The following is a 16,778-nucleotide window of genomic DNA, read 5'->3' as shown; positions in this document are numbered from 1 at the left end:
AAGAAAATTCTAGAGAATTATAGGTCAGGATAATCCTTCAGGAATACTGGAGCAAACCAATAAACATTATACAACTAGGCTTCTGAAAAATATTTAATATAAACTCCCACGCAAACTTAATCATCATAAGATAGGAGGACAGGTCAGAACTATAACTGGTCGATGAACAGAAAGCGGAGGGAGAGAGTAAATCGACAGATCTCACAAGAGAGGTAAACAAGCATTGGTGGTCTGTACTGAGTCATACACCATTTGACATTGATAAGTGATTTGGAGTCAGAGTTGAGCAGTGACATAAGCAAATTTACAGACGAAGCCAACTTATTTGTGACAGTAAAAATGCAGGTACTCTATAAATAGCACCAAGGATCTTTCAAAACTGGGAGAAAGGGGGAAGAAAACTGCAAACAAGGTTCAATATAAATAAGCAAAAATCCTAGACTAAATCATGCTGAGGACATGGAAATGGTTTCAAAATATGCATAGTCTGGGGGGCGGGGGCAGGGGGAGATTCTTCCAGGTGGCTCAACTAGGACCAGAGATAACCAGGTCCAAATCCCCACCCAGCAATGAAGTTCTGGGTGACCCCAGGCCAGTACTTACCACACAAGGTTGATACAATGATAAAACGGAGGAGAACATGTATTCTGCCCTAAGCTCCCAGGGAAAAACTGGAGTCACTCAGCGAAATGGAATGTCCAAAAATTTTTAATTGTTTTTTATATACCTTATTACTGCCAAAAGATGTGATGATAGCCAACTGGCTACTGTTGTTGTTGTTGTTTAGTTGTGTCTGACTCTTCGTGACCCCATGGACCAGAGCATGTGACCCCATGGACCACAGCACGCCAGGCACTCCTGTCTTCCACCTGGCTATTACATGGGGCAAATTCATGGAGGAAACTGGCTTTACATGGGACAAATTCATGGAGAAAACGGAAGCACCATGTCTAGAGGCAGTATGCCTTAGAATGCTAGTTGGTGGGGGGACAAAAACTGTGGGAGGGCTCCTGCCATTATGACTTGCCCTGTTTGTGGGCTTCCTCGAAGCACCTGCCTGACCACTGTGAAAAACAGGACACTGGACGAGATGGAACCCTAGTCTGCTCCAGTGACACTTTTCTACCAAGGATGCTTTAAATATATAACTTACTTTGATATATTTCCCAGAACTGAACCTGCACCTTTGGAAATTACTAATCCCATGTATGTCAAACAAATGTGTAAATATTTCATGTTTAGTTAATGAGTTCTAGGAAAGATGCTGCTGGTTTCCCAGTACTGTGGGGGGGGGGGGACTTGCTTTAGATAAATAAAAAAAGGAATGGCTCCGGAAAAAGGTTGATGGAACACTTTTTGGTTGTTAACGTGAACAGAGATTTTACAAACTACAGAACCTTCTCTAACAATGTCAAATGTTTTTATTTTAAGGCTGGAATCCTAAACATACTTAAAAAGGTAAAAGTACCCCTGCCCGTACGGGCCAGTCTTGCCAGACTCTAGGGTTGTGCGCTCATCTCACTCTAGAGGCCGGGAGCGAGCACTGTCCGTAGACACTTCCGGGTCACGTGGCCAGTGTGACAAGCTGCATCTGGCGAGCCAGCACAGCACACGGAACGCCGTTTACCTTCCCACTGGTAAGCGGTCCCTATTTATCTACTTGCACTTGGGGGTGCTTTCGAACTGCTAGGTTGGAGGGCGCTGGGACCGAACGACGGGAGCGCACCCTGCCGCGGGGATTCGAACCGCCGACCATGCGATCGGCAAGTCCTAGGTGCTGAGGTTTTACCCACAGCGCCACCCACATCCCTAAAACATACTTACCAGGAAATAAAACCCATCAAACCAATGCACAGAAATGCACTGCAAGTCTTAACCCAAAAATTATTTTAAAAATTCAACCAACTCTCTTCATCATTCTCTCTCCTTTAGCATTCCACCAAGCTTTGTGGAAAGTTAAATTCATGCATTTCTAAGCTTTGTGCAAATTATGCCTAATAATTAAAGCACTACATTCACCATAACTTTTAAATTTACTAGTCAACAGAAATTAGCAGATAGCCGTATTTTCAGCCACTTCACACAGAATGTATTTTCTCACAAGTAGGCTTAAATACAGTGCGACATTCCCATAAACTGTGGTGTAATGTTAACATTGAGGTTTTTTTCCAGTTTTAAAAAAGTTACATGTATGTGACAAGTGTTACAACTGAACAGGCCATGCAAGAAGATAATGCTTCGGCCAGAACTAAATAAACAAAAAAAAATTGTCCTTACCACCTATGTAAAACATTAAGCACAAATGTTTTAGGTGAAGACAAGCCTGGTCGACATGAACTGAACATAAAAAAGAAAGGTTTAAAAACAAACAATGAAAAAGGAAATTGTAGAATTGTAAACAAAATGACTCAGAAAACAGGCACACACAAACCAAATGATTCCAGTCCTATCTCTTTCATTTTCTATTTATCCTTCTCAATTTACCAGAAGGGGCAACAATGAAATAAGATATTTTAAACAATGTTGCCAAAACACCATGAGAGAAAAAGTCGCACTGCACAATTTTAAATTCTAGTCTAGTCAATCTTAAATTTTTGCAATGGGGCTTACGTCTTCCGCTCAGGTCTCTTTTCCAATTTACACACTTCTTTTACCTAAGACGTTTTGAAAATGCCCTGCCCTGTGCTTTTACATCAGATGCAATATAGCTTGGCCACAGCTCACAGAACTATGAGTCAAACTCATGCGTGATAAAAAAGCACCTTCCTCTGGTAGTGCCTATGCGCGTGCACACTAGAAAGAAATTAACAGTACGTACATGGGGATCTGTTCCTCAAAGATTAGAAGTCAAACTGGGCACACCAAAGATCACAAGAGTACCTCAACTAGCTTTCCAGATTGAGGTGTGAGATTAAATTTGGGGGAGGTGACGTAGCTCAAAAGTTATAGTTCATGCTTCACAGTAAGAAGTTCAAGATTCAAACACTGGTATCTCTATTTAAAGTAGTGTTGGATGACCTGTGGCTTTCCAGGTGTCATTAATTCCAACTCCCATCAGCTACAGCCAGCATGGCCAAAAGTCAAGGATTATGGGATATACAGTCCCTCAAAATCTGGAGGGTCACATTTTAGGCACCCCTGGTTTAAAAGACCTCAAGAAGCAAGTTGGGAATGTTAAGTCACTTAAAACACTGACCTTATGATAGTTAGAGATTCTAGTTATCAAACTGGGGGGCTTCTTTGAGTGAACAATCATACTCTTAACCACTTGGCTATTGTTACAGCTTTATAATCTAAAACTGAGAATTCTCTTAATATGAACAGATATAAGATGCTTTCTATGTTAAGTCAGATCAATCAACCACCTAGCAGCAACTCTCCGGAGCCTGAGGTCGAGGTCTTTGAGAATCTTGTCATCCTTGATGCTTTTAACTAGAGATGCAATGGATTGAAACTTGGCCAGTACACATGCAAAGCACAACTAAGCCATGGCTTGTCTGTAAAGCAGTGCCACCTTTCAGAAGTGGGTGACACTGTGTCATTTTCTGTTTGTAAATGGCCAGTTTTCACTCACAGCTTACAGATATCAAACAGTATTTTCTAAAACCTTAGACTAATCAGATTATTCATCTCATGAAATGTAATTATGCCACTTGTTTGTAAACCAGAAAAGGCACATGAGTAATAGAAGACATTGTGAGCACCCACAGTAAAACAAAAAGCAGAGTCTAAATCTTGTTATCTTTAGTTCAGATGACTGAAGAAAATATATTTGATAAACTGCACAATTAGAGCTGAGAAAAACCAGCAGGTTGAAATTAATATTTGCTGGTTGGGCTATTTTAAGTTTTTAGGCTTTACACATTGAGTTTCTGCAAGCTGTCCCTACACAAGTTATTCCTACAATCAAATTCTGACTTTTTGTCTGTTATCCTTGAGGATCAACAAAGCATCATCCCGTTAGTATCTTATAAATATGTTTAAAATAGAAAGGTAAACCTGTTCTATCTCACATTTTTAAAAACTAAAACAAAAATCTTACTTTGGAAACCAATTTAATCCAAGATGTTCAGTCTTAGAGTACAATATCCGTTCCAGCATTTCGTACAGTGGCCTCCATGGCAATTCTAAGTCATCCCTTGAAAGAAGTTCTTTTTTCCTAAATTAAAAAAGCAGTTTAAGATTAATGATTAATTACAACTGGATGTAACTTTCATACCCCAAAATAGCACAACAGAAAGTCTGGCTGCAACTTTGCTTTAGTCATCACCCCTTTCACACAGCTTCCTAGTAATCCGTAACATGGCAAGAAAATTATCTCATGACATTCTCTAGACAAAGTTGAAGCAATCGTTTAAGATGTAGATGCAACTACACATTACATAGCACTAACCAGGTTTCTCTCTTAATAAGAATTTGAAACGAAGTTAACAAACTCTGTTGAAGGGAAACTATTGTTTGTTTGTGCTGATAGAATGCTTAACCATAGTTTACAAGTGGCAGGGAAGGGAATTTACATGTCAGGAGGGAAGGCACATGTACAGGCCACTCTTAGCCTTAGCTGAGATTATTGCCAATGTTAATTCAGTGTTACATTAACCAAGGCAGTTTGGTTTGGTAAAGGTAAAGGTTCCCCTGCCCGTACGGGCCAGTCTTGACAGACTCTAGGGTTGTGCGCCCATCTCAGTCAAAGAGGCCGGGGGCCAGCGCTGTCCGGAGACACTTCCGGGTCACGTGGCCAGCGTGACATCGCTGCTCTGGCGAGCCAGAGCCACACACGGAAACGCCGTTTACCTTCCCGCTAGTAAGCGGTCCCTATTTATCTACTTGCACCCAAGAGTGCTTTCGAACTGCTAGGTTGGCAGGCGCTGGGACCGAACGACGGGAGCGCACCCCGCCGCGGGGATTCGAACCGCCGATCTTTCGATCGGCAAGCCCTAGGCGCTGAGGCTTTAGCCCACAGCGCCACCCGCGTCCTAGTTTGGTTTGGAGGAGGTCACAAATACGCTTGCCAGAAGTGAGCCCCTCTTTTAAAGTGCTGAGTAAAAATGTAAGAAATGGCGTTGGACCTTGTGTTGGGCCTCAAATGCACTTTGAAGCAGAAAGACTGAGCGACCTCAGGAATCAGCCCCCCTCCTTCTGCCAGACATGGGGAAAAGGCAGGGAACACCTACTCTTGGTGTCATGATGGATTTTTGACACTTCTGAGTACCTTCAAAATCCAGCATGATGAAAGACACAAGCCCCCAACAAAAGCCAATCCAAATTTTGGGCCCGTTTAACTAAAAAGGCTTGTATCCAGCCTCAAAGTCGGCTATTTTTTTCCCAAATTACTCTTCCACAGGACATAAGATACTTCCGTTACCCAGGAGCAATGAAATGGTAACTTACTTCAGCAGGTTTATCAAAAGACGTGCAAAACCTTGCATCATGCTGATCTCCAACTTTGGAATAGTTACTAGCTCATACAAGAGCTTGATAAAAAGGACATGGTCTTCTTTGCTAAACTTTCTCCCATAGAGCCGGAGATACCTTTAAGAAGAAGAAGAAACACATAATGTGGGAAACATTTATTTCTTTATTTAAATATGCCACCCTTCAACAAGCAAGCTCTCTTGGAAGATAAAAATATAAATATCAAGACAACATGTACACATAGCACAGCAGAAAAACACAACAAAAGCCAATGTTTTCAAAACATACTGAAAGGCTTGGGCAAGTAAAAAGGTGCAGAGACACTGGATTTAATAATAAATGAGCCTCCCTGAGATAGGCATTCCAAATGCTGTGTGCCACCACTGAAAAGGCTCAGCAACTTCTGGTACCGTCAACTATGGCATCCTGCTGAAGCAACAGTCTGAGTTGGGGGGGTGGCACTGCCTAGCGGTGGCTGGGGGGTCATTTCCAGAGGGTAATGCATGGGGAGTGCACTTTGGCCCTGTGGAGCCTTCAATGTGGGGTTCCTCAGGGTTCGATTTTATCCCCTATACTGTTTAACCTCCACAGGAAACCACTAAGTATGCTCATCCAGAGTTTTGGCATATGCTGTAAGCAATATGCTGATGGCACACAGCTCTACTTCTCCATTACACCTGCAGGTGCAGCAGGAGATATGCTGGACTGTTGTCTTTCCTCGGTAATGGACTGGATGAGAGCCAACAAACTGAAGCTCAATCCAGATAAGCACTGAAAGTGGGCAGTTCCCTGGACTGGATGGATTGGAGGCTGCCTACTCTTGATGGGGTTACACTCCCTCTGAAGGAGTAGGCATGTAGCTTGTGGGTACTCCTGGATCCTTTCCTTGCGTTTATGGTAAGGTAAAGGTAAAGATTGGATCTGACATGAATCTGACCAAACTGCGGGTGGCAGTGGAAGACAGAAGTGCCTGGCGTGCTCTGGTCCATGGGGTCACGAAGAGTCGGACACGACTGAACGACTAAACAACAACAAACAACAACAAAGGTAAAGATACCCCTGCCCGTACGGGCCAGTCTTGACAGACTCTAGGGTTGTGCGCTCATCTCACTCTAGAGGCCAGGAGCCAGCGCTGTCCAAAGACAGCCAGCGTGACAAGCTGCATCTGGCGAGCCAGCGCAGCACACGGAACGCTGTTTACCTTCCTGCTAGTAAGCGGTCCCTATTTATCTACTTGCACCCGGGGGTGCTTTCGAACTGCTAGGTTGGCAGGCGCTGGGGCCGAGCGATGGGAGCGCACCCCGCCACGGGGATTCGAACCGCCGACCTTTCGATCGGCAAGTCCTAGGCGCTGAGGCTTTTACCCACAGCGCCACCCGGGTCCCGTTTATGGCAGATGGGAGTTATTGGTTTGTTTTTGTGTTATTATTTATTTTGTGCTCTCATTTTGTAATTCCATATTGTGAACTGCCCTGACGGGTGATATACAAATTAAATAAATAAATGATAATAAAGAAGAAGAAGAGTTTGGATTTGATATCCTGCTTTATCACTACCCGAAGGAGTCTCAAAGCCTCTAACAATCTCCTTTTCCCTTCCTCCCCCACAACAAACACTCCGTGAGGTGAGTGGGGCTGAGAGACTTCAGAGAAGTGTGACTAGCCCAAGGTCACCCAGCAGCTGCATGCGGAGGAGCGGAGACACGAACCCAGTTCACCAGATTACGAGTCTACCGCTCCTAACCACTACACCACACTGGATATGGATAAAGCCATATCCACCTACCCTACACCTGCCATCATGTAAAATATCAGATGATGGGTAGCTTGGACAAAAGGGGCTTTGCAGAGATTCTGCACGAGGCACTTTGCAAACCCTGCAATGAGTTCATGACCACAGGGCTTGCAAACGCCATTGCAGGGCACTTCCAAAGCACACAATAATAAGCAATTCTAAAGGAAGCCATTCATAGCCGCCTTCTCTTCAGAAGGAAGAATACTCCAGTTTTAGGAACATTTTTCCCTCTGCAACAACTGCAAAGGGACTCCCCCTAACTGGTGGATCATTGATTTAAAGGGAGCATCTTTGACAGCACACTCCTAGCACCAATCCACTGGTTGGTGCTGAAAGGGCATCTTCAAAGGAGGTTGCTCAATGATCAGTAGTTATGGCGACCAATTTTGAGAGCTGTCAATCACCTGCCATCACTATGACATCATAGTAACAGGTGGGTGGTTCCATTTGTACTTTTTATGTTAAAATATTTAGCTACTTGCTTTGATTGCTTAATCCATTCAATTGTAACTATTCAAGCTTTTTAACGTAAATTGTAACTTTGCTTTATTTTTAACTTTCTTCACACAGTACCAGGGAAATTCCCAGAGCTCAGAAAATAATACTCCCAATATGATATCATAATTAAGAAACTTATTTATGGATATTGTAAATATGGTAATTTATCTTAGGTATGAGAACCGTTATTTTAAAGCCATCATTGATGGCTTTTCATTCTCTAACCTATCTTTTTATTTTCAGCAAATCTGTGAAGCTGCCAGTGCTCTAAACCTCTTAGGTTTGCAAATTACAATCGTGATTTGTGAGACAACAGTGGCTGACTCTGCTGTTTTCCTGGACAGCCAGCATTCTTCAGCCATAATTTTAAACATCAGCTATTTTAAATTTGGGGAGATTGGAGAGATAAACATAGCTTGGTAGCAGCATCACCAGTGCTGAATATATTTTCATAAGGTTTCGACTGAGAATCCTCTTTGTCCAACATTCATATTCTGTACTCATGAAAGGGTGTTGGGAATTCAACACATAATAGAAGGAAAAGGTTGAAATGTAAGTGCTATTGGAGCAGCATATGTTCAAAGGCTTACATATGTTTATAATTCTCGGCCTTGGTCCTGTATACCTGAAGGAGCGTCTCCACCCCCCCATCATTCAACCCAGACACTGAGGTCCAGCTCCGAGGGCCTTCTGGCAGTTCCCTCGCTGTGAGAAGTGAGGTTACAGGGAACCAGGCAGAGGGGCTTCTTGGTAGTGGCGCCTGCCCTGTGGAACACCCTCCCATCAGATGTCAAGGCAATAAACAACTATTTTACTTTTAAAAGACAACTGAAAGCGGCCCTGTTTAGGGAAGTTTTTAATTAATTTTATAATGAATGATTTTAGAGTGTTGTTTGTGCTGTACTTTTGTACTGTTTTATTGTTGTTAGCCGCCCTGAGCCCGGCTTCGGCTGGGGAGGGCGGGATATAAATAAAATTTATTATTATTATTATTATTATTATTATTAATGTCTGATGCTGTCTTGTTTTTAATATTCAGTTGGAAGCTGCCCAGAGTGGCTGGGGAAACCCAGCCAGATGGGCAGGGTATTAATAATAATAAAAAAAATAATAATAATATCCTATGCAATCATCTACGACCCCCAAATGTGAAGGGTTAGAAGCCCAATTTCTAAAACTGCTAAAGGAGCAGGGTGTCGTTTGCTGTTTCATATGCCTTTTTTCCAACCTTTCTTGGGTGGGATCCTACTGACACATCTTGAGTACAAGAATTTCCACTTGTGAAATGGAACTCCCCCCCCCCATTTTTTCCTAAGTTTCCTAAACCCTAAAGCAGATTTGGAGAGGGTGCGGGGCACACACCTGGAAGCAGGTGTAGAAGTTCTATTGCACATGTGTAAATCCTTGCACTGGTGGGATGTGTTAGTTGGATACCGCCCATTATCTCCAACAAGTGCTCACTCAATTTTGTTTTATATTACAGGCAATACTTTCATAACAACATTTTGGCTCAGCGTACTGTTGCTCAGTATCCTCTATTAAACAGAAGGTGCAGATTAGCAGCAGCCCTCTAGCTACTATTTCCCCTGAGCACTTCAGTGCTGAATAAGCCATGTGCCCTTGCACTAGGGTGTGGAACAGAAGTGTCAGTGTTGAGGTATGCCATCAAATTGCTGTTCCCTCAAGGCAGAGTTATTTCCTGCTCTTTATCATGACACACCAAATGGTGAACTGGAGGAGCAAGTTTGAAGAGTTTCCAAATGCAAGTTCAACATTCATGAAGCATAGTGCGTGTCACTTTCAATTTCCTAGCCATGATTTGCCCTTTTAATTTTGAAGCACACCCTCTCAAATTATTGTTCTTAACTTATTCACCCTCTGGACCATGAGTTCTGGGTTGGCTGTCATGCAGTGGCTAATTAATTTCAAAAGCCATCTACAAGCAATTACTTCACGCTTTTCTTCAAGAGTGATCTGCTACTTCCTCTGTCAGCTTCCTGGATAGGAAAGAGGAGGGAGAGAGAAGGGTGACCCCATCCGCTGCCTTTGGCCCCACCCACTGATGCAAGCAACTTCTGACAGATTGCCCACAAGGAAATCTGGCCATGGACAGAAAGAAGCTTGCTCTCCCATGTTCTTCCTGTAGAATTGCCAACTCAGAGTGCATCTGTGTATGGCATAGAGTCAGTCAAATAGCATGGTATACCACTGAAGCAATGCATTGACATGTAATGCTAGCTATATATTACTAGCTATTTATAAGCAGGGTTGCTAATTTTTGTTGATTTTCTTGTTTTATCTTTTGGTAAACCACTTTGAGTTTTTTTACAATCAAGTGTTGGATACATTTTATGAAATAAATAAATAAATAAATAAATAAATAGAAACATTGTAAATTATTTAAACTAGACAGTATAAAAACTAAATCTGATAAATAAATCTGAAGAAAAAGTGTGATCCATGAAAACTTTGCTGTATTACGATTTTATTAAGTCACAGATTTTAAACAACTATTAGGTAGTATACCTGCCAGGACTCGGATCATCATGACATGGAGTTTGTAAACATTAAATTACAAGCATCTTGCAATGGACTGTGAAAAACAGAGCTCTTAAAACATCTGGATCCAGCCACTACTGCAGGCTTCCTCAAACTCGGACCTCCATATGTTTTTGGCCTACAACTCCCATTATCCCTAACTAGCAGTGGCCAGGGATGATGGGAATTGTAGTCTCAAAACATCTGGAGGACCGAGTTTGATGAAGCCTGCGCTACTGGATGCAGGATACTGAGATGGGTACAAGTCTAATTTCCCAAACATAACATACCAAGCCATACTGCTTGATCATTCTATTACTTCATACTAACATCATCCATAAAACAGAATGACAAGTCATATACTATCATAATACACTGCAAAGGGTTAAAACTAGCAGGTTCTGATGTCTTCCAAAATCACATGGCTTTTCAGAACCCTGATTATTTTGTAGGCAACATGTTTTGACAGCATTACCACATAACTCCTACTAGAATGAAAACAGGCCTCACTGTAAACAACACTGAGGTAGCAGCAGATGGTTAAAGGAAAAACAGTGTCACACTATGTCTGCTCAAGTTCAAGATGTCTTGTAAGGCAATCATGTGAGTCATGTTATATCTACTGAAGTAATCCTATCTAAGAATCTTTCCTAGTAAACAAAGTCACTTCCAATGATGCAAAAGGCAGATTGATATTCTGCCAAACAACCCGCCCCCGGCCCCCAAAAGTTTCTTTTTACTAATGTACACTGCCAGTTCCCCAAGTTCCATTACACTCTGGTGTGACTAAGAAACAGATTTGGAACACCAATATGTCAAGTGCGAGGGCTTGGAGGACTGCTGTTCCCGCACTGACTCTCTTCGCCAGCCAAGCTGAACCGAACTAAGAGCCAAATCCAGCTGAGCCTGGGGAAGCAAGGAGCCACAGCCATGCCCTTGAGAGGCTTCGACAACTATCCTGTCTCTGACCAGATTTTCAACCAGCCGCTGGAACATCATCAACAGCAGCAATGCCCTATGGACTGCTGTCTCCAGGCATATGGGGAACATTGGAAGCACAGTATCTTTCATTCCTCTGATGCAGTTTTGCTGCATCATCTGTAACAGTGATGAAATGTCTAATGGTATTCCTGGTCCCTAACAAATCACGTGACCTGCACATGAAACTGGGAAGACTAGACTCATCAGTCTCAGGTGGCACTTGGACCAAAGCAAATTAAGCTACCAGCAAAAGCGAATAAAGAATAAATACTAAATGGAGTACCAAAATAAGAATTTCGAAGTATGAATTTATATCCCAAAGTCCTCATTTACAATACAGTATTTATTATAGGTCACCCTAAGTCTATATGAGAAAAATGGGGTGTAAATTTTCTAACTAAAACTCAGAAGGACACTATGCATGCAGTAGCAGGGTTGATTCTTGATTGCTGTATTTGAACAATCACATCTCATCTTAATAAGATGGCATATGAACAAGCTTCATCCCCTGCACACAGTTGGGTGCTCTTCCCTTCACACACAAGGATGCCTCAGCTTAATTATGAAATCAAAGATCTGTAGAGCTGGAAGGCACCACAAGGGTCATCTAGTCCCTCCAATGCAAGAATCTTTTGCCCAACATAGAGCTTGAACCCACGACTCTGAAATTAACTCTCATGCTCTACCACCTGAGGTGTCCCAGCAAGACAGTTCTATTAAAAAATATATTAAAACAATTAGAACACCTTTTGGCAATGAATAGCCTAAGAGCAAACAATGCTGTAGCACTGTTATGTTAGTGTGGACTGAGACATAGCCCTTATGGGAGAACACTAAAAGACCTCTGTAAGCTGTTTTTAACCTTCTAAAAACAAGCATAAAACATAAACATGGTTGAAACATACAAAAATACCACAAATTGGAAACCATTTCCATTGAACAGCTGACCTCAACATGTCTAAACATAAGCAAGTGATTTTAAGGCTCAATGAAAGGCACTAACTTTTTTATTGTATGATTGATTATTGATTAATTTCTATACCACTTAATTTATTTAAAATATCTCTAAGCGGTGCACAAAAAAACTGAAGAAACAACGATATAAACAAAGTATTACAAAAATTGAGTTGCATATTAAAATGTTCCATTAATACAAATTTTCTAATATATATAAATCAATATCAATTCATTTTACTTCCAACACACCCTCCCTCTCAGCCTCCGGGTTCTCACCCAGGGCTCAAACAAACTCTCAAATTACGGTACCCATAACAGTTTCACAATGAGAAGAGTTCCTGGAAACAGCAGGCATCACCCTAGTCACTTACACAAGACTTGCTTTTTATGGGCAGGCCCAAGGTGGATGGTACATCCTCAGGCTGCCCACAATTGTGTCCCAATCAGCTGCACTCTCCACACCCAGTAGCAGGTTTGTTGAACATGCTATACGCACAATACCGAAATTCTGGTTGCTGTCAACACCTGCTCTTTACATTATTTTTGAAAAATACGTAATAGCACAAACAGATTCAAAACAGGCAATCTAGTATACCCTCCACCCAATTAAACCTTTGCCTTGGTTTTCTCTCTTTAGTAGTGTGAAATGTTAATGAAATGTATCCTCACAGTCCATTTTATTTTAAGTCACTATTTATTAGAAAGAGATTAGGTCTAGAACTGAAGTGGCAGAAAGTGCTGTGGTACCTTTGTTAGATTGTAAGCCTTTGGGTATGGCCATCATTTTAGTCTTACTTTATTGATTGTATTCCAAGCTGTGGTTTGGGTGCTTAATAGATATATTACCACCTTGACAATTATCTGGTTTGCTGCAGCATCAGTTTTTGTAGTCAAGTCTGTTACATTCATCTACTAGAGAAAGCAAGATATGTATTCCAAAGAATTCATGTCACAATAAACTAGTCACCCCTCCAAGATGCTATAGCAGCAAGGAAAGAAACTGCTACAGACTAACACAGCTTCGCTTTTAATATTTCTCTGTAGGGACAGCACAATGACAAGGCAAAAACATTTTATCAGTGCCCCAGAAGACAAAGAAGTCCTTGAACTAGAAGTTGCTGCTTTTGCCCTTGTCCAGCTCAAAACACACTTTTCTTTTTCCTTTGCTGACACAGCAGTATGAACAAACGTTATGTGAGATGAGTAAGAGATTAAACTCTGCGAGTTACTAGCTAGGCTTTGAACCGTGAAAGTGAAATGCAGTGCTTGTTTTGGAACTAAATGCAAATGCTATTTTGTAATCTAGTTTAAAAAGGCAAGGACAGTTGCAAGTAGCTTATGAAGTCACTGAACAAAACCTATGCGCTAGTTTTGGCAACAAAGAGTGATAAACTATTTTTAGGAGTAATGAACTGTGTATGATTTATTAGCTGCACAAGTAGAAAGCTCAGGGAACGACTACCATCACTAAAGCTAACAAAACCCTCCTCTTCCCAAAGTCCAAGACTCAAGCAGCCTTGAAAGATGACACTTCCCAAACACAAGCCCACACAGGAGGTTGCACAAACAGAAGGGGTGGCTGCTCATTCCTAAAAAAAGGTCCCCAGAGGCACATGCCCCAGTCAGAAGATGTCCTTCAAAAGCAAAGCTGCAATCTTACAAACACTCAAAGCCCAACCAAGCCCCCTGCTGATCAAAACACTTACAAAAATAGTGCCAGACAAAGCCTTGGGGAAGCTGGAGTCATGCAGACAGCAGCAGACAATGGCAGACACGTGGCATAGAACTAAGTTGCTGAATGTAAAAGGAGCAGCACAGGCTACTCCTTCATCCAGGGAATTGTAGAACCTGGGTGTAGAAACGGCTTTTTGAAATACCCGGGTCTTTAAAAGGTAAAGGTACCCCTGCCCGTACGGGCCAGTCGTGTCAGACTCTAGGGTTGTGTGCCCATCTCACTTAAGAGGCCGGGGGCCAGCGCTGTCCGGAGACACTTCTGGGTCACATGGCCAGCGTGATGAAGCTGCTCTGGCGAGCCAGCACCAGCGCAGCACACGGAAACACCGTTTACCTTCCCACTATAAAGCGGTACCTATTTATCTACTTGCACTTAGGGGTGCTTTCGAACTGCTAGGTGGGCAGGAGCTGGGACCGAAAGACAGGAGCTCACCCCACCGCGGGGGATTTGAACCGCTGACCATACAATCGGCAAGTCCTAGGCACTGAGGTTTTACCCACAGCGCCACCCGCGTCCCCCCGGGGCCTTAGATGTACAGTTATCTTTACTACCAGAAACTGGCATAGGTAAGGAGTTAATGCAGTGTTTATTCATCTCCCATTTTAAAAATATCTACCTTCTGTATTGGGGGGGCGGGGCGGATAAGGTGTGCCTTAAAGCCACAAATTGTCTAAGCAATAAAGGATGCCCAACAAAGTGGAACCTCCAGAGAAGTGAGAATCAAACATCATTTTGCCGATCACTGGCAGATTCTTCAGGCTGCACCTGAGGCACCCAAAAAGTTTGTTAAGGACACGTAGGCTGTTTTTTCTGCATGTGTTTTGATGACTTAATTGCTTTATGTGTTCTTACCTGCCCTGACACTTCAGACACAAGGCAGGTTAAATACCTTACACCCTCTCACAATTATTTGTGGTCCTGTCACTTAACAGAGCACAATGGGGACAAAACAGAGAAATTACATCTCGGAAGAAGGCATACCCTACCAAACCCTACCACCCTCGTTTGGGGTGGAGGGGAGAGAGACATCCATATTACCCTGAGTACAACTGACACACTGCTGCCATGCCCTCCCAACAAAGCGAAACACGAACACCAGGGAAACACCGGGCGGCTGTTAGGTTTCCAAGCACCACAGGACTCTTTTGTCTACAATCCAGAACATATTTCTTTTCCACGGGAAGCTTAAATCCCAATGCAATTGCGGGGGGGGGGGGGGCTTAACTCCCTAGAAACCCAGCTCAAAACCGCCTGCCTGGTTCCTTCCAGCTATTAATTATAGCAACTGTTCTTGTGGTTCATTAAGGCATATTTACAGCGTTTCCTACAGGGTGCTCTCCCCTTTTCCCTCCCCACTCCAGGCTGCCTGAGGTAGTGTGAGGATGAAGTGCCACCCCTAGGCTGACCCCCCAGCCTCAGAGAGAGAGAAGAGAAAGAGGGAACCCCACCCACAAGAACAGAGGCTTGCCTTTTTGTAAAAAAAAGGGGGGTGCATGGGTGTAGCCAAGGGGGGTGGAGAACAACCAAGTAAATAAATAAAAATACTTATCTAACTAGGGCTCTCTCCCCCCCCCAACACCCCACAACATAAAGCCTGCCTATGGGTGGGTGTAAATGGGTGTCATTTGTTTCCCCAAACCCCGAAGGGGGGGGTGTTTCTTACACCAAACACCGGCAAAGCCCAGAGAGAAAGAGTTGGAGGAAAGGGCTGGACTGCACTGCAACACCCCCCTCCCCATCTTCCAGAGCGTCCTGACCTAGACGGTCCTCCCCCCCAAAAAAGGAACCCCAATAATAAATATTGTGGTTCTGATATGGCTCAGCAGAAGGGGAGAAACAATAACTCCGGGTTGGGGAAGGAAGGGGAAGTCGATAAAATGAAGAGGCGAATGTGTGTTTGTTGAAAATGTTGAAACTTAATATGATGGGGGGGGGGAGAAATAGACCCCCCCAATAATCCTTCCCCCCCCCCAACAAGCAACCCTCCGCCCCACTCACGTGGAGAGCTTCCTGCTCCAGAAGAGGCCTCCGGGCCAGAGCTCCTGGAGCTGCACGGCCCAGCTGAGGTTGAGCTTGATGCGGGAGAGGAGGCGGCCGGCCTCGGCCTCCAGCTTGTCGCCATAGGGCAGCAGCTTGTTGTAAACCAGCTCCTTCTGAGGCGGCGGCGGCGGAGGAGAAAGAAGGAGGGGAGGCGGAGGTGGTGGCGGTGGCCCGGCCGCAGCGCCGCCGGCCCCGGCCATGGCTCCCGCCGGCCGGCCGGCCGCCTCGCCCCTTCCTCGCTCCCTTCGCCCTCTCCGACGCCCCCTTTCCCCCCTCAGCCGCCGGCGCTGCCCCGCGAGAAGGCCTCGCCTCCGCTCCTCCGGCCACCGAACTCGCTCGGCTCCCTGGGGCGTCTGTCACACAGCGGCGCCTGGTGACGAAGCGGCGGAGCGAACGAGGCAACCAGCGCCGGCCTCCGCCGCCAGGCACTGATGGCAGGCGGGGAGGGAGGGAGGGGGAGGGAGGGAGGCGCCGAGGTCACTTCCGCTGTGGGGAGGGGGAGGAGGGGAGGGAAGGCGGCGCTGACGGGAGGGAGGGGGGCTCGGGGAGAAGGAGCGCGCGGGAGGGGGAGGGGGGAGGAGGTCGGCTGCTGATTGGATGCGACGCCTGAGGGGGAACCGCGGAGGGGAGATTGAGCGCGAGGGGCCTTCGCTGAGGGGGCGGGAAGCAGAGCAGGCAAAGGAGAGGACTAATAATAATAAATGATGATAATAATAATAATAATAGTCCTTAATAATAATAATAATAATAATAGTCCTTAATAATAATAATAGTCAATAATAATGATAATAACAACAACAGTCCTTTTTAATAATAACAA

At 44.1% G+C, this 16,778-nt stretch overlaps 1 protein-coding gene across 1 annotated transcript in view; it reads right to left on the bottom strand.

The window, feature by feature from the left end:
- PSME4 (proteasome activator subunit 4) overlaps positions 1 to 16,395 on the bottom strand; it is an 85,816-nt gene extending 69,421 nt beyond the window's left edge. Inside the window, 4 exon segments of the mRNA XM_083432428.1 lie at positions 2,278 to 2,337; positions 4,043 to 4,159; positions 5,392 to 5,532; positions 15,917 to 16,395. Of these exon segments, the coding sequence (XP_083288554.1) occupies positions 2,278 to 2,337; positions 4,043 to 4,159; positions 5,392 to 5,532; positions 15,917 to 16,158 (560 nt within the window). The 5' untranslated portion in view covers positions 16,159 to 16,395.
- Between the last annotated feature and the right edge of the window lie 383 nt (positions 16,396 to 16,778).

The sequence above is a fragment of the Podarcis tiliguerta genome (assembly GCF_965153285.1).
Source record: "Podarcis tiliguerta genome assembly, chromosome: 3".
Classification (NCBI taxonomy): Eukaryota; Metazoa; Chordata; class Lepidosauria; order Squamata; family Lacertidae; genus Podarcis; species Podarcis tiliguerta.
The sequence above is the reverse complement of the archived record's forward strand: the minus strand, read 5'-3'. Positions and strand labels throughout refer to the sequence as shown.